Source organism: Struthio camelus, chromosome 1 (assembly GCF_040807025.1).
Source record: "Struthio camelus isolate bStrCam1 chromosome 1, bStrCam1.hap1, whole genome shotgun sequence".
Taxonomy (NCBI): domain Eukaryota; kingdom Metazoa; phylum Chordata; class Aves; order Struthioniformes; family Struthionidae; genus Struthio; species Struthio camelus.
The window spans coordinates 13,984,850-14,010,033 of NC_090942.1; the positions used below are offsets into that span (position 1 = coordinate 13,984,850).

The 25,184-nt window shown below is 39.5% G+C and overlaps 1 protein-coding gene across 12 annotated transcripts in view; it reads left to right on the top strand.

Moving 5' to 3' along the window:
* The window catches only part of GSAP (gamma-secretase activating protein), a 48,969-nt gene that overhangs the window by 11,153 nt on the left and 12,632 nt on the right, over window positions 1–25,184 (top strand). For 7 of the 12 annotated variants that reach the window (XR_011137699.1, XM_068927034.1, XM_068927531.1 and 4 more), the window contains 18 exons: window positions 144–193; window positions 1,508–1,612; window positions 2,580–2,639; window positions 3,375–3,418; window positions 4,289–4,321; window positions 4,814–4,899; window positions 9,587–9,664; window positions 11,826–11,903; window positions 12,385–12,477; window positions 13,741–13,958; window positions 14,273–14,342; window positions 15,061–15,143; window positions 15,551–15,604; window positions 19,481–19,606; window positions 20,025–20,101; window positions 20,530–20,561; window positions 22,209–22,270; window positions 23,946–24,041. Coding sequence is in view for 11 of the 12 variants with exons in the window: in XM_068927034.1 (XP_068783135.1) it covers window positions 144–193; window positions 1,508–1,612; window positions 2,580–2,639; window positions 3,375–3,418; window positions 4,289–4,321; window positions 4,814–4,899; window positions 9,587–9,664; window positions 11,826–11,903; window positions 12,385–12,477; window positions 13,741–13,958; window positions 14,273–14,342; window positions 15,061–15,143; window positions 15,551–15,604; window positions 19,481–19,606; window positions 20,025–20,101; window positions 20,530–20,561; window positions 22,209–22,270; window positions 23,946–24,041 (1,445 nt within the window). In the remaining variant the exon portion in view is untranslated. The remainder of the gene's footprint in view (window positions 1–143; window positions 194–1,507; window positions 1,613–2,579; window positions 2,640–3,374; window positions 3,419–4,288; window positions 4,322–4,813; window positions 4,900–9,586; window positions 9,665–11,825; window positions 11,904–12,384; window positions 12,478–13,740; window positions 13,959–14,272; window positions 14,343–15,060; window positions 15,144–15,550; window positions 15,605–19,480; window positions 19,607–20,024; window positions 20,102–20,529; window positions 20,562–22,208; window positions 22,271–23,945; window positions 24,042–25,184) is intronic. The other 5 variants (XM_068927320.1, XM_068927608.1, XM_068927858.1 and 2 more) reach the window with 3 other exon arrangements.

Here is a 25,184-nt window from a genome sequence, read left to right on the forward strand (position 1 = left end):
ATAGATTTCCTCATACACTGAGTTGAATTTTTCTGGGTCTAATGTACTCTTATAACACTCTGAGAGGTCAAACTGTTATATTAACTATATCAAAACATAATAAAGGTATGTTTTTTAAGGATTTTTTTTTTTTAATTTTAAAGATATTGAACAATTTGACATCCATGTTGTTGAAGAAGAAGAACACAAAGTGGTAAGACTTGAAAAACCTTGTTTTTTGAGGTCTTATGTTTTAACTGAAAAATTAGAAATGTCTATCTTCTGTAATTTTAGCTAACTATTTCTGTAACTCTATACTTGGGCAACACAAAATATATTAAAATATTGACAGTATGATTACTTTTGCAACTAACAACAAAGCTAAAAACCTGTGTACCATGTAATATATGAGGACAGATACTTATTTTATTGTTTTTCTTTGTCTCAAAATGTGTCTGGATCAAAAACACTGCTGGAAGTTAGCAGAAAACACAACGTACGCTTGTTTTTAAATCATTCAAAATATTCACTGAATTAAGTCACCTTCCTAACTTTGCCTTCTGGGATATTGTGTGCCCCAGTATAGGTTTCATTAAAAACAAAAACAAAGAAAAAAGCAAACCAAAACAACAACAACAAAACCCAAGCAGGAAACCTTTTTCCTCCCGATCTTTCTTCCTGTATTTCATGTAACTCCTCTTCACAAATTTATTGTGGATGTTCTGCTTAAAATGATTGTTACTGTTAGGCATACATCTAATAAAGTAAATAAATAATTGCTTCATAAAAGCCAATGTTTCATTTCCTGGATATAGATTTGAAGGGAAAAGGCTGTGGTCTTGATTTTCAGACACTTTGAAGTCTTTTAAGGAGGTTTTTCTTGAAGTGTGTGATTGTTTTTAAAGCATGTGGGTTTTATAAGGTAGTCTGCAGTAGTGGAATAAAGAATATCAGAGCAACTGAAAAATCAGGTCATGTCCTGCTAACAAACAGATTTGTGTTGTCATGAAATCTCCCTACATCTTTGAAGAGTACATTTAAACAGCTTTAAAAGCTTTCCACAACTTTAGACCTTCCCTGCTATCATTGCTCTCTGTGTTACTGAGACTTTACTTAGAACTCCCATTTGGAGCTAATATCTGTCTGTCTTTTTCTGGTTGATGTAGCTGATTCTGAACTGACTGTGGTATTTCACTCCTCTGCCTGTGGTGAAGGGTTCCATGTGTTTTACTTTGTTCACTTTATGAGCAGCATGAGTGGTGAATTCTGGAATCAAGGAAATATTAAAGAAAATGTTTGGTTGTAGGTGGGGTCTGAAACCATGCTTCCGGTCTCCTTAAATGGAGCACCTTGCACCCAGCAGAGGCAGACCATGTGTGGTGAACAAGTAGCATATTCCCTCCAAGCACCTTAGCATTTGAGGCTTTACTGTGCATTGCTTATCTCCTTAAGGCACCGGCTGTGCATAGTCATCATTACAAAACCTTATTTGATTTTTAATACTCTGTCTTTTAACTTTTCACTCTAGGTGATTCAAAACCCAGGTCAGCTTCCAAGAGCCAGAGTTGCAGATGATCTCATTTGGGCACAGTGGGACATGATGGAACAAAGGCTCTTCTACATTGTTCCAAAGGTAAAGTGAAAGTCACTCTAGCGGTTGTGTTCATGTCTGTCTTGTGATGGGAAAGTTCTGAGTGTGTGTGGTGGTAATGTGAGAGTTTGGTTTTCATTACAGTAGTCTGTCTAACTACCTCAAGTAACCCAAACCAAAACCTAGACTTGCCTTACTGCTGTCTGTGTTATGAATTGCAAGAAAACTGGTGGTCTCTGTGCTTACTGTAAAAGAGGGTGGGTTTGTGAGGGTTTTCTTTTTTTGCTTTAATAAAGCATTTTTATTCAAAGTGAGCTAAATCTACGAATAACTATCACAGGTAAATTGCCTGTATTCTAGAGAGTTCAGATCTAGAAAGTATAAGTTGTATCCAGATGTACTGAGTGCACCAAATGAGGGCATGTTCTGGGCTAGAAGTGTTCAAGTCCCCCTCTCCCCACGTTTATTTTTTCTCTGACTATCTGCGTTTGCTGTATTCTGCATAAATAAAAATTAACTTTCCTCACCTCTTCATACTCACAAAGAACAATTGAGCATTAGGGACTAACAGGCAGTAGAAACTGCAAGGGAGAATGTATTTCCGTTTTTCTTTCTGAGGTGCCCTATCTGAAATAAGATAAAGTCTTTTGCCCTGTAGACAGTTATGGAAAACTTTTTTTTTAGCCTTGTCGAATATTTGTGTGTGTGGTATGTGTGTGTGTGTGTGTGGCCACGCGTGAGAGAGAGATACATGTAATGTTGGGCTTCAAGCAAGCACCCACGCAATTATAGATGATTGGTAGATAATGATCTGGGACAGGAAGGAAGCATGTCATAGTGCTATTGTGGGGGTTTATATGTGGTTTTTAATTCGTCTTTTCTCCTCTTGCTGCACATTTGTTAGCGAAGTGGGTTGGGTGTGTAGACTACTGGAGTATCTAGTCACTTCTCACTCTGTATGATATGCATTATGTTTCATTACTTATAAAACATGTCCTCTTAATTCTAGGAGTCAAGGAATACTTTAAAATGTATCCAGTTTTATCCTGATGAAAACTTTAACTCAGTAGTAAGTCATTATATTATATGAGGATTTTGACTTGGATATAATTATGTGCTCTGGGCACTGATACTGAGATGTGTTTATTCCTTATTATTGGAGGGAGATTTCTGCAGAGGGAAAGTGGTGTTTGTTTTTTTGTTGGTCTTTTGTATTTTTTTTATATATATATACATATTTTTTTTTTGAAGAATATATTCAGACTAAGTTACAGTAAGATAGCTTCAGTGGAATTGCACACATACTCAGCTAGAAGAAATGGTGTTCATGACGTTGAAATGATCTTATACCCAAGTACTTAAAAGCAGGGTTATCAAAATCAGCAGATAAAGAAATCACAGACTACTCTTGTACCAGTTTTAAGTGAAACAGAAAAACTTCTATTGGCAAGAAACAGAACGGAACATATAAATTATGACTGTAATTGTGAGCATGAGCATGTAATTGTACTAGATTTTTGTCCTGCTGGCTGAAATTTGCTCTAATGCAAGAGACTAAAGATTCCACTTTTTTTTTTTTTTTTTAAACAAATGAAAAAGTAGAAACTACTTAATGGTTCTGGGGAGACTGTAAGGATTACAGGATTACAGATGAGCTTTATTTTTCTTTGTTAAAATGTTCAATCTGGTGAAATGTGAGTGTTCTGGTGAAATCTGGTGAAATGTTTTTGCTGGACTGAAATATTAGCCACAGTATACTGACCTCACTAAGTAACACAGGTGTATTCTCCTTTTGGGTTAACAGCTGGAATCACACCTGGATATTTCTGTACATGACACAAGATTAAAGTAAGTTTTTAGGTGGAGGTGTATATGTTTTGTTTTATCTTGTTTTTAGTGCATAATCTCACTTTCTATAAACGTGAGTAAAATTTAGGTCAGAAACACATTATCTTTGGAGTTGCGTATGTGGGATTGGAATATAAGAATACTTTGAGCAGTGTCTCCAACTCCAGTCCCTTTCATCAGGGTCAACTGTAAAACTTAGTTGAATCCTTGACTACGTTTTTGTTGTCATTTTTGAGAACGATTTGGCCGAAGAAGGATAGTTTAACTAAGTTCTCTTGAGTGTTGTCTGCCTGTTCAACGCAAAAAAAACTTGCTTCAATCTCCTGTGCTGTCATGAGTGTGCTGTAATTAATCTTTAGTGGCGATTTCTAAACTCCTGCCCTATTCCTGTCAAGAGAAGCTCTCCATTTTTTGTTGCTGTTACATGTTTTACTGGGCAGTTAATGAGATGACTAGATCGTTCTTGCCACCTTTTCTCCTTTTCTTCTCCAGCATGCTATTTGCTGGTGGTGTGCAGTTTCAAGCGGTAAGATTCATCGGCTTCTGTCTACCGTGCACGTGACTGCATCTGAGCTTGTCTCCCTAAGGCTCCCTTTTAACTGAGGACAATCTAGTGAGGATACTCTTACTCTCAGTCATAATTCCCATTCTCATCTATTTTCATTTGAATTTAAATTCCAAAGTGGCCTGCTTCTCTTCATTAAACACAAAGGGAGGCCAACACTGCTAGTTCAGGTATCAGTATCTGAATGTTGATGAGCTGCATCCTGCCCAAACTGTCCCCAGAATCCCTCAGTGCTATGCAGAAAGCTCAGTGTGGTGGTGCTGAATTTGCAGGTTGCCCTAAATTATCAATGTGTTCTGTTACAGTTCATACCGAAAAAAATCCAACACTTGTAAGAGGTTTTTTTTTTTTTTTTTTCCCCTCAGACTTCTTGCAGGAAACATAGGGAAAAATCCTTGTAGGAGTGGAATCCTTTTTTAGTGGGGGGGAGGGGGATTGCAACAGAGGGTTGTAGTCATGTTGTTCTGCATGGAAAAAAACAGCACTTGTAGATTTTTAAGGATATGTAAAACCATTAAAACACTGCTAGTATGAGGCTGAAAAAGAACGTCACGATATAAAAAGTTCCGTTTCAGCATGGTTTTGTCCTTTGCTTTTTGAAGGAAATTGAAATTGGTGTGTCTACTTGGAGGTTAAAATTTAACTTTACGGACATAAGTAGTAGAGCCAGGCTCCAAAGCCTTTGCGTGCTCAAGTATAACAGGTGACTGGGTTTCCAGTACTTCAACAGAACTGGCTTTCACTTTGTACCTGTTCTCATGTGTTCTTTGTGTTGTGTTGAATCGGTGTGGATGAAGAGATTTACTTAGTGATCTTTTATTTGCTCATAGACTTGTGAATTTTGGGTATGATTACTGTCAAGACCAAGAGGTTGCACCTAAATCTTTGAATCTTCAGGTTTTTACAAGTAAAGCAGGTAATGAATAAATACAAGTATTGTCACATTAATCTTCTCCACATGTTATTATCATAAAGTGTACTAAGAATTTCCTCGTAAGAGATCACACTGAATGTTTTGTGGGTTTTTTTTGTGAGTATGAGACTTTTCCTTTAGAGTGTACTTGACAGACCTCTGTGAGGAGAGGGAAAAGTGGTAACTATGCACTGATCAGTCTATTTCTGTGGGTTGTTTTATTTTTTTTTACCCTGTGAAAGCTGGAAATATGTACACACACACACACACACACACACACACACACACGTATCAAGTGGAGTCCAGGACTACTCAGAGTTTTATATATTAACACTAAATTTTGTTTGTTGACTAAAACAGTTATCCAGAAATTTACTGGTAGCCCAAGAACTGATATAACGCGCTCATAAGGTGAAGCTTCTGTAAGTAAGCATCTGCAACATTTTGTGCTGCTGACAGAGTCCAGGTGGCCCCAAAGCATGGCTGTGCAGTACCGTAGCAATTTCATTTTAAGGCTGACAAAAAGTATATTATAAAATAAGTACATTCAAAGAAGGTTCTGGTGAGATCTGGTGTCTGGGCATCTGATACAAGTATGCAGTTGTGTTACAGAGCGCATATGCGTAAACAGAGCATGTGCGATACAGATTGCAAGAGCTTCATTTTGCTATTAGTATGTGATACTTAGACCCTCAGAGTTTAGTATGTGATACTAAACTTAGTATATGATAGTTAAGAATTTAGTATGTATAAGTTGCTAGGTGATACTTAAACCTTTAGGATTTAGGAATCTCCCTTCATCCTAATGCAGGCCACAGACTTTTTCTTGATTTGAAAACTGGTCTCAAGAGATGTTTGTTCATCATGGATGCCTGCAATTTCAACTTTTAAATTAGACCGTACGACTAAGCAGGTGATGTACCTGATTAACCTTTGAATAGTCTGCAGAGTGGCATGGGGTATGATGCGTTGCAGAAGTGACTTTGCTTCTCATCTTTAAGGCCTGCTGTATGCACAAGGGTGAATTGGTGAAGTGTTTGCCAGATACGCTGAAATGACCATTAATGCAAATGAAGTAAAATACAGTTTCTTTACACTGTTTTTTTCCTTACAAATGCAGACAGCAGTTACAAAGGTTAGAGGGAAGGAATTAGAAATAAGAGGCAGTCAAGTTCCAGGAAGTGTCTACCAGAAAGTAGATTAGGCAACCTTTACTCTCTGTTAGTAAGACAATATTTTTGAGATGCCTTTCATACCCAAGCCACCTGTCCGGTAGTGGAAAAGGTATTTTGCATGTATATGCAAAATATTAATTTGCATATACATGTTTCCTCTTAATAGCATGCTCTCCAGGGTTTGTTCAGATTCAAGCACTTCCTTTTACCTTAGGATGAGGTTCAGTCTTCCTCCCACAAGACTGTTGACTGATTACCCTGAAGTGAAATGTTCTTTTCTGTTGGCAATACAGTATTTAAATTCCCTGTAGAACCTATCCGGTGTTGAACCTTCTACTCAATGTTAAACACACATTTTAACGGTTATATTTAATAAGTGGGATTACTGTATGTGGTGTTCTGTTGAATGTTGTTTGAAACCAAAATGTTTCATCATCCATTTTGAGTAGTTGACAGTTTGGATCAAATGGTTTTGGGGCTGAGACAATATCCTGTTGTTGACGGGCACTGATAATCGCACTGTAGTTCCCTTTTGGGCCTCTTCTTTGTGGTGACTTGCAGGACTGCAAGCTCTTTGGGGCATAGACCATGCTTTCTATGAAATTGTTAGCATGCTTTAACTATTAATACTTATATATCCCTCTTTGTTCCATTAAGCCATCTCTGATGAAGAATAATTGGAATAAATTCAAAATGGAATATTCCATGCAGTTTCCTATGTAATAAAACTGTTATTGACTACAGCCAGTCTGAACTCTGAATGAAATTGCTCTTTCTTTCTTGAATTTCCATAGCGGAAGAAAAGTAGCCCTGTTCCTTATATCCAGCACAAACAAGACAAAATGTCTCCAGATAAAAACCCTAATGTACTTGTCACAGATTAGCGGAGATCAAACAGTTCTAGTCTTAGAATTAACTTTGTATGTTCAGCAGTCAGTGGTTATTTAAACAACACTTTGTGGTTATGTTTTCTTTCAGTGCTTTAGAAGTACTTTTCAGTTAAATTTACTGGATTTTCAAAAAAATGCGGACAGTAAGATAGCCTAAATCCTGAATTACCCTCACGTAACTTTATGTGGGTAAAGTTAAGTGTCTGGACTACGTTTATAGAGAGAAATGAGCATCTCTGAAGGATGATTGCTTCCATCTGTCTTTCTTCATTTGCTCTAGAAGGAGCTTAAATGAGTGATGTTTGGATGACTGAAGTTAGATGAGACAAGTCTCTCCTAAGCCTGAACAAGTAGACAAAATGCTCTAATGCAATGGTATATTTGAATTGTGAGACGCTGAGAAGCCATGTTGAGATGCCGTGTTGGTACAGCATTCTGTTTTAAGGTTCTGTGTGAAGAGAAATCAGGAATTTGAAGTTAAGTTTCCTAAGAAAGACTTTGTGTCTTCGTGTCTGTAGTTCATGATTCTCTCTTACAATTTCCATGGTGTGATGTTTATTTACCAAGAATTGCAATTGTTTCTGTAACTCTGCTGAATGTAGAAACTTACTGTTGTTCTACATGAATAGAACTTTATTTTTATGTGCAGCCCCCCCCCATTGTTGTTAATTAAGATCTTTTCAGGAATTAAAAAAAAATAAAGGAGTCTGTCCAAATATATCTTCATGTATCTCTCTCCTCATATTGTAGCATTTAGCTCAAACTCTTATTGTTTGCAGACGATATGGATGGATAGTATAGGAGACTTTGTTCTGCCTGTGCACAGAACACTTACTGCCTGGGTGTAATAGGAGTACAAGCTTTCCCTGCATCAGTGCACCCCAGCTCTGATTTGCAGAGAGCACTGCTAAGGGTAGGAAAGGAGTCTCTAGTACGTTTTCAGTCTCTGCCTGCTCCGAGACTGCCAAGATAGTAGCAGCTCTTAAGGGTGCTTCGTGGACACTTGCTGAGCTAAGACTGTAGTGCTCCTTTTATCTGTGTTAATGAAGCACCATTTGATTATATTATCTATCACTTGTAATTCAAGTTGTTAAGGTTTGGACCGGTATCCTAGCAGTGAAAGTATGTGCATCCCATTAGTAGTCTCCAGAGCCACTGTTTTTTGTGATCAGCTTGCATATAAGCCCGCTGATACCTTAATGTAACAGATTCACTTGCTTGTTGTGCAATTTACAGGATAGCATACGCTTTATCCTCCAGCTATCAAGAAGGAAATTTGTAGTGTCGGAGTGGAGCTGTTGGCAATAGAACAGCATTGTGGGTTTGCTGGAGCTCTTCCAATTTCCCTGCTGAGTCCTGATACTGCTACTTTAAAAATTATGCATGCCCTCAAAGATACCAAGGGCTCTGGCAAAATGCCCTGTCTGTTGTCTAAATAGCTTAAATAGCCAAGCAAAACTGTATGAAGGTTCCCAACAGTATTCAACCTGCTGAGAATAAGCAGAAAAAAATTGCACCTCAGAAATTATTTACCTTTCCCAGAAGTGCAAAGTGTCTTGGCCAGGTCTATATCACAGCTATGGTACAGCTTTTGTGGTCTGAAAGTACTAGGCATTTAACCAGGTAAAATATCATGTGTATTGTGCTTTTGGATTTGTGCTTTTGTTTCTACTATGCCCTTTTCTGTATACCTTGTGTATATGAACCTTTTGGTTTTTTGCAGAAGAATATTTATATTAGCAATACTTTTATCTTTGCTGAAAATTTATCACTTGGAAAAAGGTGAACGGTCATAGTTATGGTCCAGCTTTCCCAAGTGAGTTGGGAGAATGTACTTTGGAAGCCCTTTCTAACATGAATGCCAGAGCAGCTTGCCAAGGCATTGGACTAAGTGGATTAAAGTGCTTTTTTGTTTTTGTTTTTTTTGTTTTCAACAGGAGATGGAGGGAGGGCTACCATCTAACTGAGTCAAAGCAGTCTTATCAGTATGATTTAGAATTAGGGTGGAAGGGGAGAAGCATTCCTGCACGAAGTACCTTGACTGAATATGCTTCTGACAAGGACTGACTTTTCTCCTAAAAAAAGAAATTGTGGTTCTTTGGACTGGAGAGTGGAAAAGGGATTGTAACCTCTAGTGTGAGAAAGCACTAATAGCCTATCAGGCTGCTGCCAATATGAAATGACTATTTAGAAAGCAGACAAACTTCGTATCCTACTATGTTGTTCTTTGCATGTTTGATAGCCCCTTAACAGAAAATATCTAGAGATTGAGGTGGGCTGTGGAGAGAAAGGCTTGATCATTTTTTTCACTGCAGGCATGATGCATGATACCCTTTTTCAGAGGGAAGGGGTAAAAACGTGCTTCTCCTAAACAGAAGAACTGTCTTATGTCAGAACCCAGAATTGCATTGTGACACATTATCTCCTCTATTCTCTCTCCCTTTGCATCTCACTAGGGAAGTGATAGATAAAGAAATATGTAATATATATTTCTATGATCTTGACCTTTTCTGAGAGATTATCACTGTTTGTTTCTGACTTGTAACATTCTTGCTTTAATTTTGTGCAGTATGAAAGTGTCCATACATTCAAGTGCACAAGTCGATTTTCTTTTTGTCTTTTTAGGAGGCTTGTGTGTGTGTTGCAGTCTAGTCTCTGATATTCCTGATGAAATAACATATTCCATATATTTCTTACATAAAGGTAAGATTATCCTGTTCCGTTATGCTTGCTTTATTTTGGAGAATGTGACTTTGAAAGAGTCACAGAATGCTTTGCAAAACAAGGAACTACCTAAGTCTGTGGACAATAAACTACTGTGGCTGGCGTTTTAAAGACGGCAGCTGCGTTTGGCTGCTAGGTCAACCTTCTAGCTGTAGACTTCCTGCCTGATAGTGAGCAAGTTGCTTCACACCAATGGCTTCATGATCTCTATTAATTGGATCCCTTATTTCTAGCCAGGCTTTCTGACGTGCTGAGCACAAACAACATCAGCGAAATCTGTGAGAGCTGCAGGTGTGCGGTACTTATGCCACAAGGCATTCAGTGTGTAAGGAAATGGAGCCCGCAGCTCTCGGCTTGAATGTGCGTTCGGAGTTCCAGTTCAACTCTTTATTTTCACAGCAAGGAGTGCAACATGCCCTGACTTTAAGAATGGTATATATGTAAGCGATGTCCTAGTTCTTAGTTGTAGGCCCTAATTTTTTCTTGGAAAGAATGGAGAATATTGTTTCATCTTGATCAGAGCAAAACTTACAAAGTTAGCAAGATATCTTTTTTTCATTTGATAGTGGAGGAGAGGAGAGTCATTTCTCAGGGAGAAGCTGCATAGAATGGAGTAAACATATTCAAGTAGGCAGCGTACTTCTGTTTTACCTCAAGTCTTTGTTTTCATGTGTCAGGAAGATAAGTTAGGACTCCAGTGCTGAGAGTTGCACTAACCTGCTACTTTGCTGCTGGAACTGTGTTTCTGGGGGCTCTTGAAGGCGTTAGCAAACTGTTGAAAAGTCCATTTTGGGTGTGGCAGCACTCTGCATTATGCTACTGATGATTCACAGTGAAGGGCTGATTTCCTCAGACGTGCCCTATGCGTCGCTGACGAGGAGTTGCATTTCTGTAAGCCAGCCATAGCCCTTGCGCATCTGTATGTGTACCGGGAAGAGAGTGAGGATAAATATGATGGTGATGTTGACCAGCTGCATCTGGACTGACCTTCATGGAATGGAGTTTTTTGATGTGGAACTGTTTCTGGATTCATGTAAGATTCATCAGTCATAGAGAATTACACGTTTTGTCTTGAAGTGACCCTGCAGAGGCAGTGGCATATCAGGAGCACGTCACTTTCTTGAGACGCATAAGGAGTTCAGTCTGTGTTGCAGCATCTGCACGCTCAGGAGGAGAACTTCCTTCTCCATGTGAACGCAAGTCCCCACAGTCTGTTGATGTAGCATAAATGCAGAAGTGGTGATGTTGCAGGTGTATTATCTATAGGGCTGCTGTTGGTCTTGGAGAGATCTTACATCTTTTTTGCAGCGGGATGAAGGATATCTTTCTGCTGGAGTCAAGAGTCAAATCCTGTCCACCTGGATGGGTGTCCGAAGCATGGCTCATCCCTTTTCTTTTTTTTCCTTCTTTTTTTTTTCTTCTTGGTGGCCTTAGACTGTAGATCTCTCTCTTATCCTATGTTTTCACACATAATTAGGTAGCGTATTAGGTCATAACACCACTCATTGCATGCTTAAGCATGGACGTTTGGAGGCAAGTTATTGCCTCCTTAGTTATCTGAATCTTCAGTTTCTCTCAGAGGTTGATGAAATAGAGTTCTATGCTGTTCTTGCTGGACAAAGGAAGAGGTTTGGTGCAAGCTTAGAATAAAATAATGCCTGTGCTGATGCTAAGTCCATGCAAGCACAATGGGTCTGAAATTAGCTAGTATCCTCACCTGAGAGGTGAGCTGAACTGGAGCAACAGGGTATGTAGATAAACTGGAGGTTCTGTAAAGCAGTTGGAAGATCACCAGAATATGAGGCACAACTATATAACGATTTTTTTTTTTGAGGGGGAGGTATTTTTACACAAAAGCTTACTCTGCGCTGGAATGCTTCTTAAACAGGAACACAGTCTTATGTAGTACATGGCGAATTTCCGTATACTAAAGAGCTGTATTGTGTGGGTGCAGGTCTACTAAGTATGCAGCAACTCTGTTTAGTGTGAAGTAAATCCATCTGTGCAGAGAAGCCCATAAAATAGCCTGAAATATCAGTTTGTTTGGGTAAACTGGCACTGCTAAGATTCTAGCTATGAAGTCGTACGTGGCTCATAACAGATGGTGTGGGTTTTTTTTTTAAATTTTTTTTTTCCCCAGGTTACAACAAAACCTTTACAGTCTCTTTAGAAAGAACAGAAACCCATCAATTGAAGGAAGTGGCTTTTTTGAATCTTGGTAAGTTATTGGTGGTGTTTCCCTGTGTGACTGCCATTCTCTGTCCCCAGTAGGAAGACAAATGGCTAACCCTCCTCTAAGAGGAAAAGATTTATTTTTTTTGACTTTAAGTAGTTGTGTGGTGTGTGCTTGGTGTGGTTTTTTTTTTTTTGCTTAACTTTTTTATTTGGCATTTGATATTGCAATAGCCCACAGTTAGTAAGCAACTTCCTCTAAAATTAACTCAGCCTCTCCTCTGGAGATCAGCTAGTGATTTCTTGAGCGTCTTGAGCCTCTTGAATCTTACCCTGAAAACCCAAATGTATTGCTACTCTTTCCAGTGTTAATACTATAGCTGCTTTTAATTAACTCCTTTTATATTTCCTAGACATAATCAATTCCATCAAAGAGAAATGGGTCAAGATGAGAATCATGTGAAACAACCTCTTAGAGCAAATAAGTGGACAAGTACTAAATTGACTGCTGTTATTTCTTTAAATAGATTATTATGTGGCTGCTTATTTGCCTGGCCAGTTCCTGCACCTTCTGAATATTCAACATCCTGATCTACTGTGCTATAGTTTGTTTTTGGCAGGTACAGTAAGACTACTGCTTTGAAGTAATTCTTATTGTAGTGAAAACTTGTTCAAATCTATTTACAGGAAAACTGAGTTTGCTGTGCAATAAAGTAAACGCTAAGCATTCCCTAGAAGAGAGATTGAAAATAAGAACCACGTTTTTGCCACTTCAATTTTTAAAAGAGAATCTGAAGAGGCTTTCCTACTTCATCCATTACATACTTCTAGCTTGTTGTGAAATGGAAGAAGAGCTTTCACTGAATTTGAAATTCTTTGCCTCAGTTTCATAGTTTCCTTTCCCTCACCTTTGCACATGCTTATTGGTCCTCAGCTGTTCTCAAATTTCACATGGAGATGTAAATTTGGTTTTACACTTCCTTCCTCCAATTGAGTTGCTCTAGATGTGTGTGTTTGGAGGGTGTGGGGAGAGGAAATCTGTGTTTCCTTCACCTGATCAAACTGATGCAATTTAATTTAGAATCTCATCTGAGAGGCACGTTATTTCATTTCCAACGAACGTGTCTTTGTGGGAAGCGGGTTATTTTTGGAAAAGGAGGGGCTTTGTTTGAAAGCAGAAGTCCGTTTTTCTGGTTGGATGAAGGAAAGGTAAGCAGTGGAGACTGGTGCAGGGGCACTATAGGAAGCAAATAAGTGGCTGTTATGTATATCTGCTTAACTTCTCTCCTCTCTCATCAGAATATTTATGTGGTGGGCCTGATTTCTCTGATGCAAAGGGTCTGGAATCCTATAACGTAGTACTGTGGTGATGAACCTCAATGCTAGCATAAATAAAGTGGTTTTGAACTGATGCTTTAGTTGGTATTCGTAAAGCATAGCCTTCATATCCTGGTCTACCTGGGAAAGATGATAAGCAGTCTACTAATATAAGGTTGTATCAAAATTCTAAATGTGAGCATTTCTGACTGTAGCGATGCTTAGGTGCCAATTCTATTGTTGTATCTGTATTACTAGCCTGTGCCCTTCTCTGCCCTGTCCTGTGTATCCTGATTTCTTCTATTTCTGCATTGCGGGCCTTAGATCTGTACAGCTTCTCTGCTTCAGCAGTAGGGAAGGATTGGATTGGATTGGATGTGTACTGTGCTCCCTGTTTATTCCCTCTCCTCAGCCAACAGCGTTCCTCCTCCTCTTCAGCACAGTACCAGGGCAGGGCAGACTGTTTTTTACTGCTGGGGACCAGGGAGTGTTGGGAGGAGACAATACTGGTAGCAGCCAAATTTTACATTCTGAGTCCTTTCTCTCCTCAAACCTGTGTTCTTCAGGTGAGAATGCAAGAATTGACAGGTTGTGCAACTGCTCCATCCAATCCCCGCTTGTGTCAACAGTCTTGGATTGCTCTGCAGGAAGCATATATGCAGTGAGCATCAGTGACAACGCCTTACTGCAGTTCCTATGGAACAGCAAGCAGGACAGCGAGAGATTGGCAGCTCTGCATTGTGCTCTTCTGTATGTTGGAAGTACAGCAGACTTGGAAATGCAGGTGGGAGAAGAACCTGCTCTAAGTTCTTTAGACTGTCAGACTTCTGACATCTCATAGAAAGCAGGGTCAGGGGATGGTACCAAACAGAAGTAATCCTGATTCACATATGTCTTTTGATAGTACCAAGAAAGTCACCAGCTGGGCTGCCCAAGGTGCTTTGTTGGTCAGAACTGTTCTGAAAATGTTTATATCCATATCATTGCTCCCTGCAAAGTGTTGGGTACCTGAATCAAAGTTCCTATGGCCTGTTTCAAGTCTCTTACGCGTGCTTAAACAGAGAGATGTGACAAATTACCCTGTTCTGATTCTTGCAGATTATTTGGTGGATTTCTGAGAACCTGTCAACATGTCATACTTTTGACCCCATTCAAGAATTTATCATTGGTAGGTATGTCTCTTCCTGCATACTAAGTTTGAGTGCCTAAGTTGCAACCTAAGGGGAAGCCGCAATGTCATGAGCTGACTCTTCGTTCCTAACGTTTTGATTATAATCTGTATTAACTGACCTACATGTTGTGCTGTTAGAGGCAATGTCAGTAGTTTGGGAAGAATATAGATTGGAATGGCAGCAAAAAAAATCAGAATGGCATCAAAACTTTTCAAATGCAAACTTCTGTCCACTGAGACAAATAGTGTTTTCATTATTGTAAGTCACTGGAGAGCAAACTCTCTGCCTTGCTCTTGGCTTGAGTGTCAGGGATGCAAATAACTAAGATTGGAGAGGAGGAACAAATCTCCTCTAGCCCAGCCCAAAACACTTTGTCATAATGCTTTGGCATAACATGACGTTCTCCTGTAACAACAGATTCCTCAGCCTAGCCAGTGCATGTCCTGTGTGCCCTGAGCCTTTGTACAAAGGACCCCTGCAGGGCTGAGCTGTGGCCAAGCCACTGACCCAGCCCTGCACAGCCATCTGGACTTCTCTTCCTCCTTTTGTGCACAGACTGGGACCAGTTCCACTACGGACGAAGCCGTTTCAGAGGCAGCAGCAGGATTTATCCCTAAACAAGTGTTGCGTAGATAAGGAGCAGAGTGTAAAGCCTGTTCTTAATAACTGATAAGTTTACACAATCTTGCCCTTCTCTTTTTACGTTGCATTCAGCCTCCCTTTACTGCAGAATGTGTCCAGAAACGCACAACCTGGATAAACTTTTGCCATACACCTCACTGCTTGACTGGACTGGGGTAAGAGAACAGCTCATGCTTCCATTAATAACTGGAGGGAGTCTGCTTGTTTTTTTGTTTTCCTTTAGTAAGACCTGCCACGTGACTTATTTGTATGCATCACCTTTTCTCAGACATGCTCTAAATCCATATTTGTACTATATGCCCTTTTTATTTTGTCAAGTCTTAACCTTAGTAGTGTCTTTCACAAGGCCCAGTTTCCTCAAATAATTTCCTTTTGTAAAACGGGAATAACTACTGTAAAGTAATGGATGATTAATTTGCTGGGCTTTGGTAACAAGATGCTAATTGCCTATCATATGATATTTATAATGGATACAAAATAACTAACAGAGTCATGCAGTTATTTCCAAGACAAACAGTTCTATGGCAAGTGAATTGTATTCTTAACATTTGTCTGTTTATAGGTTATCCCTGAAGTAACATGTGCAACAGACATTATTCCTCTACCTATATTAGATGTAAGTTTCTATATAAAAATATGTTCATGTTGGCAGGTAGGTAATTTTTGCCTTTTTAAACTAAGTACTAGTGCAGTGTTGGCGTGCACAGCCCTGCCCAAAAACAGAGGTGAACAGAAATTTGCCGTATTGTAAATGTGTGACCCATTTCAGAAAATATCAGTCTTCCTGACTGATGTTTGCTAGCTCAAGGACTTTTTTTTTTTTTTTTTTCTTAAGAGACTTCTTCAGTTCAACAGGGAAGGCCCTCCAAGAATTAATTGGATAATAGATTTGGAAAATCTATTAATTGGAAAATAGATTTGATTGATACCTCTTCACTTTGCGACTTTGTTAGCTGGAGGTAAACTTTTTGGCAGAGAAGATGTTGAGGATTTCTCAATATTTTGGTGTGCTCCTGGGAGATTTCATTGTGCTTCCATTGGTACTTGTGGTTCATGACCCTCCCTTTGTTTTGTCCAGAGCATCCTGTGATTGGACTGATGTCAGGGCTTTGGCTACCTAATTCTAGAAACATTCCTGTACAGCCTGGAAAAGGCAGAGAGCTGGATGGGGAGGAACACATGCTGTTTGGGTAGGAAACTCTGTACTTTCCGTTGAAAACGAGATGAATGATTCTTCCCGTCTTCCTTTTCCCTGCCTCGGCTGTCCCCAATTTAGGAAAACACTTCACATTTTTGCAACTGCTACCCACAAGCGCTTTCTTGTTCCCCATGGGAACACGTTCTGGATACGTGAGAATATCGCGTTGTGTAGAACTTTAACGAGGTGAGAGTCTGTTTTCTCCCCAAGTACTTATAGTTAGTTCATAAAACTTCAGTTTTAACAAAACCTTTTAAAACTGGTGAAACTACCCACTGCCCCCTCACTCCTCAGCAGTTGCATCACAGCCATATTGCTTCAGATTCACGTCACTGTATCTGCAAATCGAGCTTTGCGTGCTTTGCTTGGGAAGGCTTCCCTGGGAGATGAGACACCTGGGAAAATCTGATCTTGAAATTTTGTTGCTAAATAATCCCTCTAATTCACTAAGGTCAAAGTTAGCAAGCCTTTTTAATTTGTCTGAGATTGAACCTCAAACCCCTGGGGGGCAAATGCCTTTAGCAGCTATACTTCCTGATTGTGGAACTCATTTCCTATTTCTGTCTGAAACCTAAACAGACTGAAAAGGTCAGAGTTGAAATAAAGACACGTATTTCCTGCTACTTTTGACTGCAGATTGCTCCGGCTCTTGAATGAGGACAGATATAAATACACAGGGTTTACTGCTTTGACTGCTTTGTACCACTCCAGTGATACAAAGCCACCATGCCTTGAGTTTAACTGATCAGTTGATGCGGTTTTGGTTGGTGTATGTTCTCAGTGTCACAGTCACTCGGGTGAAGAATCTGGTCCTATATGTATTATTTCTGTTGCATCAGATTTTATGGCATTTCACAGAAAGGATGATGAATTGTTTACCTGAGAAGCTTCTTAAGGTTCTCAAGGCCTTGAATTGTTGAGAGCCTTTAGGAGCACTGTATCGTTATTCATAACATGACGTGCTCCTTCGGTAACAGGTCTGTTTTACCACCAAATTCCTGCTCAGCAAGAGATATTAAGAGAATGGGGGAGCAATCAGTCAAGAGGTCAAAAAGCTTTACACAAGAGCTGTCATTAAGATGAGTCTGATCTTAAACACAAAAACCAAACTTGAAGGAGGCTTTAAGTATCGGAAGGAGAGGAGTGAATGGCAGGAGGAAGAGCGGAAGAAAATCGGAGGGAGTTTGGGAGAAGAGCGTGAAGATACATAGCGCACGCAGTTGCCAGGGAGATCAGCACAGAAAAGGGAGCCTCTCCCTCACCCTTTGCTGGGGCTAAAGAGTGGAAATTTTATGGTGTAGCTGCCTGCAGCTCCCTGCGTGGTTAGTTACACGGCTCTCTGAATGCCTTTGCTGCTGGGTAGAGGTATCGCAACAATTCTCCGAGAAGGTGGGTGTGCTCTCCTGGAGACTTGAAGGTCACTGGTACCCTTCATTGCTTCAGGGAGCTTTCTCTGTCTTTAGTGAAAACACCAAAACTTACGAAAGACTCTGTGGGAGCTCTTAATGGATGGTGAGCTGGTAAGGCCTTGGTTTGACTTCTGGTAGTACCGTGTCTTTTAGGCATTCACACTTAGGCATTAATTCCTGACAGTCTAGAAATGTCTACAAAATAAACGCCACTTAAGACTGCATAAAGGAGTGTTCTCTTTCAAATCTTTGCCCTGATGATCCTCAGAAGATCACAGATTTAATTAAAATAATCCTTTATTTTAAGTTTTTTACTCTTTAGTAAGACCTAAAGACAGTGCAGGTTTTCAGTGGCATCTGCTTTTAATTCTGAAGTCTGCCACTTCCTGTTACAGGCAATAACATGAAAGAAACTTGCTGTCTTGCTTCCTCTACCACAAATCAAACTTCTGTGTGGTCTGAATGCATCTTTGCAGTGGTAGTGCTGTCGCAGTTGCATAAATTGGTCACTAGATGATACCCTTACTCTATGGTCTTGATTTTTTTTTTTTTTTTCCTCCTGATTTCATATTGGTAACATTTATGCAACATACTGTGGTAGTCCATTGTAGATCTTGTTAATCAGCTCCAGCAGGGTGAACATATGGTGCTGTATGCCCTTCTAGTTTCCAGCTGCTAAGTATAAGTAACCTGAAGCAAAAAGTATATTTATTTTTCCGCTGCAGCTACAACAATAAAGCAATAATCAGCCTTGGCAGCAAGAAGGACATGGCTGGCAGGAGGGAGTCTCGACATGTTATTTTCACTGGGAAATTGTAGTCTCTAGTAGGAAATGATTTAAGGGCGTTTGAGGTTTTCTTCTGAAGTTACTGCCATTGCTATCCCTCTCCCACTTATCTAAAAAATCCAACATGTTTTAGCAAGCCAGGGGAATGCTGTGAATCCAAATTCTCTCTGCCTTCTAATGTTTCTACTGTAATGTCTGTGCCGTAGTGTCTGTACGGGAAAGGTAGATGGGTAGGAAGGGGAAGAGAAGTGCAAGTACCCGCACTTGTTTTTTAAAACTGCCAAAATGAAATGCCTTAATCTCAATCGCTCTCCGTTTATGAAAAGTGGCCTTAAATCTCTATGGCCACTCTAGGAACTAGCTCAGGAAACCAGTACCTGTTTGTTTCCTCCTGTCTGTTCACAGCTGGATTTAAATCAATTTCAGCGTTAGAGTCAAAGGTTGTAGAACTGCTGTGGAAGTGTTTGGATTTTGTTTCTTTTCCGGGTTGAGAGTCTGTTGCCTGAGGTTAGCAAAGGGCTATTTGCAGTGGAAGTATTAATGCAGCTTGAAAATATTACTAGCCTGCAGCTGCCAGGGTTGTGGTGTTGCTCCTCTACTTAGAGCTACTGGGAAACCAGAGCAGGATTTATCTGACCCAATGTAAATATTTACATCCGAGTTAGTTGCCTAAGGCTCCTTTTCAGAGTCAGTGGAACTGTAGACAGTATGGTCAGTGTACCCTGTGGTGCAGTTCTTTCCATCCTAAACCAAACATCTGAAATGAGTCAGATGAGTTACGACTTAGAAGTACCCATTTCTCCCCAGTGACTGTAAAAGGATCTCAAGGTAGCTAGGTATCTGCATTGCAGCCATCAGCTCTTGAGCTCAGGTATAGGTAGATCCTACACCTACTGTTGCATTTAAAGAATAAATGTTTAGGGTAAAATTTAAAAAGTATTGGAAAAAGAACGCAACTGCTTTTGTTTATTTTTTTTCAACTAGGTTATTGTGTAACCACAATTATCACCATTCTTTCCAATCATTTAATGACAGGACTATTAGATATTTCCATAACTATGCAGCTTGTATTCATGTTTTCCCTGCAACGCTTTGCAGTTCCAAAACTCTAAAGGCTTCTGGGACAAATTTAACTCGAACTTGGAAAGTGTGAAGTATGCAGAGCCACACTTGCATTACCACAACAATGTCCTGAGGAGGGAATGGCTTAACCTTTCAGAAGAAGTAAGTATACATTCATTGAAATAGTCTCCAGAGCTGTCTCTTAAATAGTTGTTTTAAAGCCAAACATGGAAGAGTGTTGTGTTTTGTTTTGTTTGGCATCCTTCAAGGATGTGATGGGGATAAAGGAATGGGCACCTGGTTATGAGAGGTGTAAAGACTTTCAGTCATTTTGCTTGTAAGGTCATTGTCTCTAAGTTGCGTTAGGTGACAATAAGGAGAGAAATTACACAAAAGTAGAGCTTGCAGATGCCTCTGTTATCATGTAATTAAGATGTATGTGGGTGCCTATGGGCGTAGGTGGATGGAAGGTGGGTTGAAACCCCACTGTGCCTTTAAAGGGAAAATCAACTTCATTTCTCATCTGCCTTTCATCAGGAAGTATTTTAATTGGCCTTCTGGTTTGTTTGTTCATTTGGAGTTTTTTTTCTTTACGGTTCAGAAGGAGGAAAGAAGAACCACAGCATATTTAAGGAATATTATTGAAAATGCAAAAAAGTAGGTACTGTTTTTTTTTTTTTTTTTTACTATATTTACCTCCTCTTATTTTGTTGAGGAGTGTTGAAGGATTTAAATGTGTTCTCCAATATGGCTAATTAGGTACTTGATGAGATACTTTGCCCTGAAGATTATCTAGCTGATAATGAAGTACTAGAGTGCTTATGATCACTGCGGCTTGATCTGAAAAATCCAGGCCTCTAGGACCAGGGAATTTATGGCAGTTATGAAGCCATCTTATGCAACCCAGGCAGATAGAATTCTTTTTATGCTATTTAATATTTTTACTAAATGTAGTTACAGTTACAGTTCTTGGATGTCTTTAGCTGCTTTTGAAAGACCAAAGGGTTATTTAAGCTTGTTAATGTCCTAAAGGAATTCTTTAGAGCAGTGCTTATGAAACAAGTTGATTTTGTTTCCAACCCTAGGGTGCTGGCTCATCTGGACACTTGGGACTGTGGTAAGTAAAACTTATGCTGATGTAGGCCTTAGCTGGAAGGTTTGTTAGAATATTTATATCTAGCTGTTGTTGACTGAAAAATAAATTGCTATGTGTGCTTTCAGCACTGAAGAGTTTGAGGGATGAAGATGAGTGGTTATTAAATTACAGGAAAACATTCTCTCTAGTAGTAGTGATAGGATCGTATACTGACTAGGAATCCTTTGAAAATAAAGGTCCTACTTCATAAAGGTTCTATTAACATAAGCATTAAACCCTTGTCTGCCTAAGGACTTTTTCCTCAAGATTTTTCTCCTGGAGCAAAGTATAGATGACACCATGTTACTACTGAGTCCAGAGTGCACTTATAGCTGCCTTTTCAACTATAGAAGTTGTAGTTGGTGATTCAGTTATGGTGTAGAGAAAGCAGACATATAACGAATTTTCCTTGGCCAGGAACGATTTTTCTGTGATGTGTGGTTCCACTCTCACAAATAGGTAAAACTGAATTCAGTAGTAAATCATGTTCCTGTTGTTCTGTCTTCTGGGACTGCAGCCTGCCCTGTTGGTGTACGCTATGAAACTATGCTGATCTGAGTTATACCCACGGATTTCATTGCCAAAAGTTTTCAGTGTTATGACTGGGAATGAGTGCATCACGCTGGTTGTCTGCACCGTAGTTGCTTATTGCCAGAGACTCTGACTTTTAGGACCTTGAATCAACTCCGGTGGCCTCAGGTTCAAACTACTGGCATGTTTTCCAAAGATGCTCCTTGGTAAATAGGTCAGATTTTCTGCTGTTCCTCAAGAGTTTCCAGATAGCTGCCAGCCAGGAATGAACATCAATGTAATGTATCTTTTCTATAGGTCCTTCTTCAGGTCGTTTAAAATTGAGCATTACAGGTCTTTGAGCTGCTAAGTGGTAAAGTAAACGTATTTCAAAGTGAGCAAAGAGGATTGGAAAGAACTTTGTAAGAATTTAGCCCTCAGTTCTGAAAAATATTGACTTGGTTTTATGGTAAAAGAGGAAGTGGATTATTTCTCTTAATTTGCTGTTAGTAGACAGGAAGCACTGAGTAGGAAATAGAGGGCGCTGAACTTCAGCGATATTGGCCTGTATCTTTTTTTTATAACCTTCTTCCATGTAGTTAAAAGTTGTGTTTCTTTACATAGCAGTCTGCAAATCAAAATAACGGAAGCAGCCAGGCCACTGGAGAGAGAGTGAGAGGTCCTTCTGTGGAATACCTACTTTGTGTCCGGCCCTGTTCTTAGAAAACTCATCCAGCTGTTTGCGCTGATACTTCCAGGAGGTTCCCCTAACCTCTGTGCTCTACTGATTGCCACAATGTGATACTTCCCTTAAATATCAAAGAGAAAGGGCATGCAAATGAAATGTGAAATGGTGTGACAAGCTTGTATTCTTCTATGTGAAAACGATGTTGAAACGTTTGAGGGGAAAGATGGCAGGTACAGGGTTATTTTCCATTCCTTAGTTTTTCTCTTACACAATCCTTGACTCTGTCACTACCTTAGTTTTTCAGGCAAGTGAAGGGAAGCACAACTTAGGTTTGTTTATGTATGTTTCTAAGTGCTTTTGAAGCTAGTTGAAGTCTTGTGGTGTTTCTGTAGCATCATGTCCTTGAATGATTCTTGCTCTGTTTATTTCAGAGGAAAGGCTAACACCTCTCTTTCAAGAGGAAGATTATCAGCAGCAATTATTAATGGGACTGGTATGTGCTTTTTGTCACCCTGTACACTAGAGGGCACACAGCCTCAACAAATGTAAAGACTAAGCCTGTAAATTTCAGTGCTGAGGTGGAAGCTCGCTCAGAGTAGCTAAGGCACAAGCACAGTATTCCCTGAGTATCAGAGTTCTTGGTTTCCTTCTTAATAGGTAAGATATAAGGCTTAGGGGGGAGAAACAGCAGCAAAAGGTTAATTTGTCTAAGTGGCTTTCCTCAATACAGCTTCTCTGTGGCTAGAAACTGTTACTCTGCCCTCCTTGAACTTCATCTTAACGGTTGGTTATTTTTAGGCTATTTTATGTCCTGAAAACCTGTGTTGGTGATTTCCCTACCCGCTCCTTCTCTCAGAGAAGATCATGGAAGATTGTTCTGCTGCTCCATTTAACACTTGTTTGCTGTCTCCTTTCGTTCTACCTTACTTCTATGACTGTTCTGAGATTGCCTTCTTTTTGGCATGTTTTCACCAGTGATCGCCCCTGCTTTCATCTATCATCCTCATGCTTCTGAATGTTAAATCCTGTCTCAAACCTCTGCTTGTTCTCTGTCTGTCTGAATACACAAATTATCTTGTCTCATGGTCTCTTACTGTTAGATATTTCGTCACCAGCTTGAACTCTCCAGCTTGCAGTGGAAGACCTCAACACTGCATCTCTTAAGAACATATCAGTGCTGTCCTGTCAGTCCAAATCCACCTCATGTTTTCATTCACTGGAGTCCTGCCTCCTTTTTTCCAAATTCTGCCTCTCATCCTCTGAAATTCTTCTTTTCCTTCCCTTCAGTTTACGCAGAAGCAAGAAGCAAGGCTTCACTGTCTTTTCCCTGTGCTTTCCCAATATGTGTATTGTTCTCCTGACACACTGTGATTAATCTCCTTGTAAACTGCTTGAGACAGAGATATTGTTTATCTCAGTTGATCTCTGGGCATTGGTACAAGTAACAATTCATAGTGTTTCTCAGACAGGAACCAGCAAGGGCCAAATCGCAAACAGAAGTTGAGTAAGGTCAGAGAATATTACAGGGAGGAGAGGGTAGGTAGTGGCACAGACCTTATCATAATAACACCTGATTGTAAAGACTCTGTACGCTTTTTAAAAATTATTTTATTTCATTTTTATTTTTTTTAAACCTGAAGTTATCAGGCTCTTGCTGTATTACCTATCATTGCATTTGTGCTAATGTTAGTTAACTCTGTAGTGAAGTCCCTCACATTTATCTGTATGTAATAAATACTTATATTCTCAGAAATCACCATTATTACAAACTTTTCTCCCTGCTGTTCTTCAGAAGAAAGGCAAAGAAAGCTGTAGTACATCTTACAGTACTTGCCAAGTTTGACTTGAAGAAATTTAAAGCATCTAAGCTTTTCCTCTTCAAAGCCACTGAAAGTTTAACTTAGCACCCATTTTGGATTATAGTATACTTATATAGTAGCTATATGTATATATGTGTGCATGTACATATATATATATATACACTATATAGAATATTTATATAGCAGTTTAGTATTTATGTAGTAACTGGGGAGCTTTCTCTGAACTGGAGTTTTGTGATGGGGAGAAAGATGTGATAATTCCTGTTTATTAGGCCCTGCACCTAGTGGAGCTTTTGCGTCTCTTTAAAGAGCCCGCAGGAACACTGAATTGCTTGCTTCTTTTTCTAGATGGTCGCTCAGCTAAAGGAACACCTTATGAGACATCTACAGTATGTAGGAAAAAAGAAGATTGACCAAATAGTTTTGGATTACGTTGCAAATCTGGTTAGTATGATTCCATAGTCGTCACTGTGAATAAACAGAATTGCTGGGGATCGGGGGGAGGTGTATACTGTGTGCATATAGCATGTGTTTGTTGGGAGGAGGCTTTTTAAAGTTGTTTTTCCTCTAACTATGTCTTACTGCTTAATAATATATATATTTATATAGTAAGTAGTAGTGCTTAGATAAAATGTAAAAGAAGTGTATTAGGCACTCAGAATGCAGAACAACGAGTTCCCTTTACAGCTTGTACAAATATGATCTGTTCCCAAAAGTGAAAATCTGAACTCATCCTGAAAGTACCAACAGAGTGTTCTTTGGAGCCTTTTTGTTTGCTATAGAACAGATTTGCTTCATGGTTTGAATAATGGAAGTGCCGCTAGGGGGAAATATGGATAAAGAAAAAAATTATTTCATTCCAATGCAGTGTGGAAGTATATCTTCATGAGTGATACATACTGATGTTGATAGGCTGAATATAACAGGAGAGAGAGTTTTGCCCAAACAAATCCATATGAACTGCAGTGAGAACTTGCTTTCAAAATCCTTATTTTTCAGTCTTTCATCATCTTGAGAGAAACTAAGAAATAAGCTGTAAGAACTGTGACTATTGTTGTGCATAGAAGTTATTGTACCTGGTTTTGTTCCATCATGATCCCAAATCTTGTCAGTGCAGAATACAGAGTGAAGATGATAGGAGCTCGCATGGCAGCTAGTGAATCCCGTTGTTTGTGCTAGCCCTGGATTCAGTAAAATTTAGTGTATGTAGCTCTTAAATGCCAGCAGCTCCCCATACTGCTGTTTCGTTGAGCTGGGAATCTTAAGAAACTTACCTGAGGCTACTGGTGCCGGCATCTTTTCAGAAGTCTTGTACAGACCAGTTGCGCTGTTGACATTACAGCGTTCTCTGAATCCCTGCAACTTCCACGGAGGTTACTGACTTGCCTGGATGTTATTTATATTCGGGCTTCACTGTACTGGTGAACCAACTGGTCAGGCTATAATCACTGGTATCTATTTCTGTATCTTTATGGATAGAAAAGGAAACTAGCGACTGATTGAAATAGGAACAGTATGACACAATCCAAAGTTTCATACTTGAAAACAGTGCTGAAAAGAAGCAGGAGCAAGAATGTGTGTTTTCTT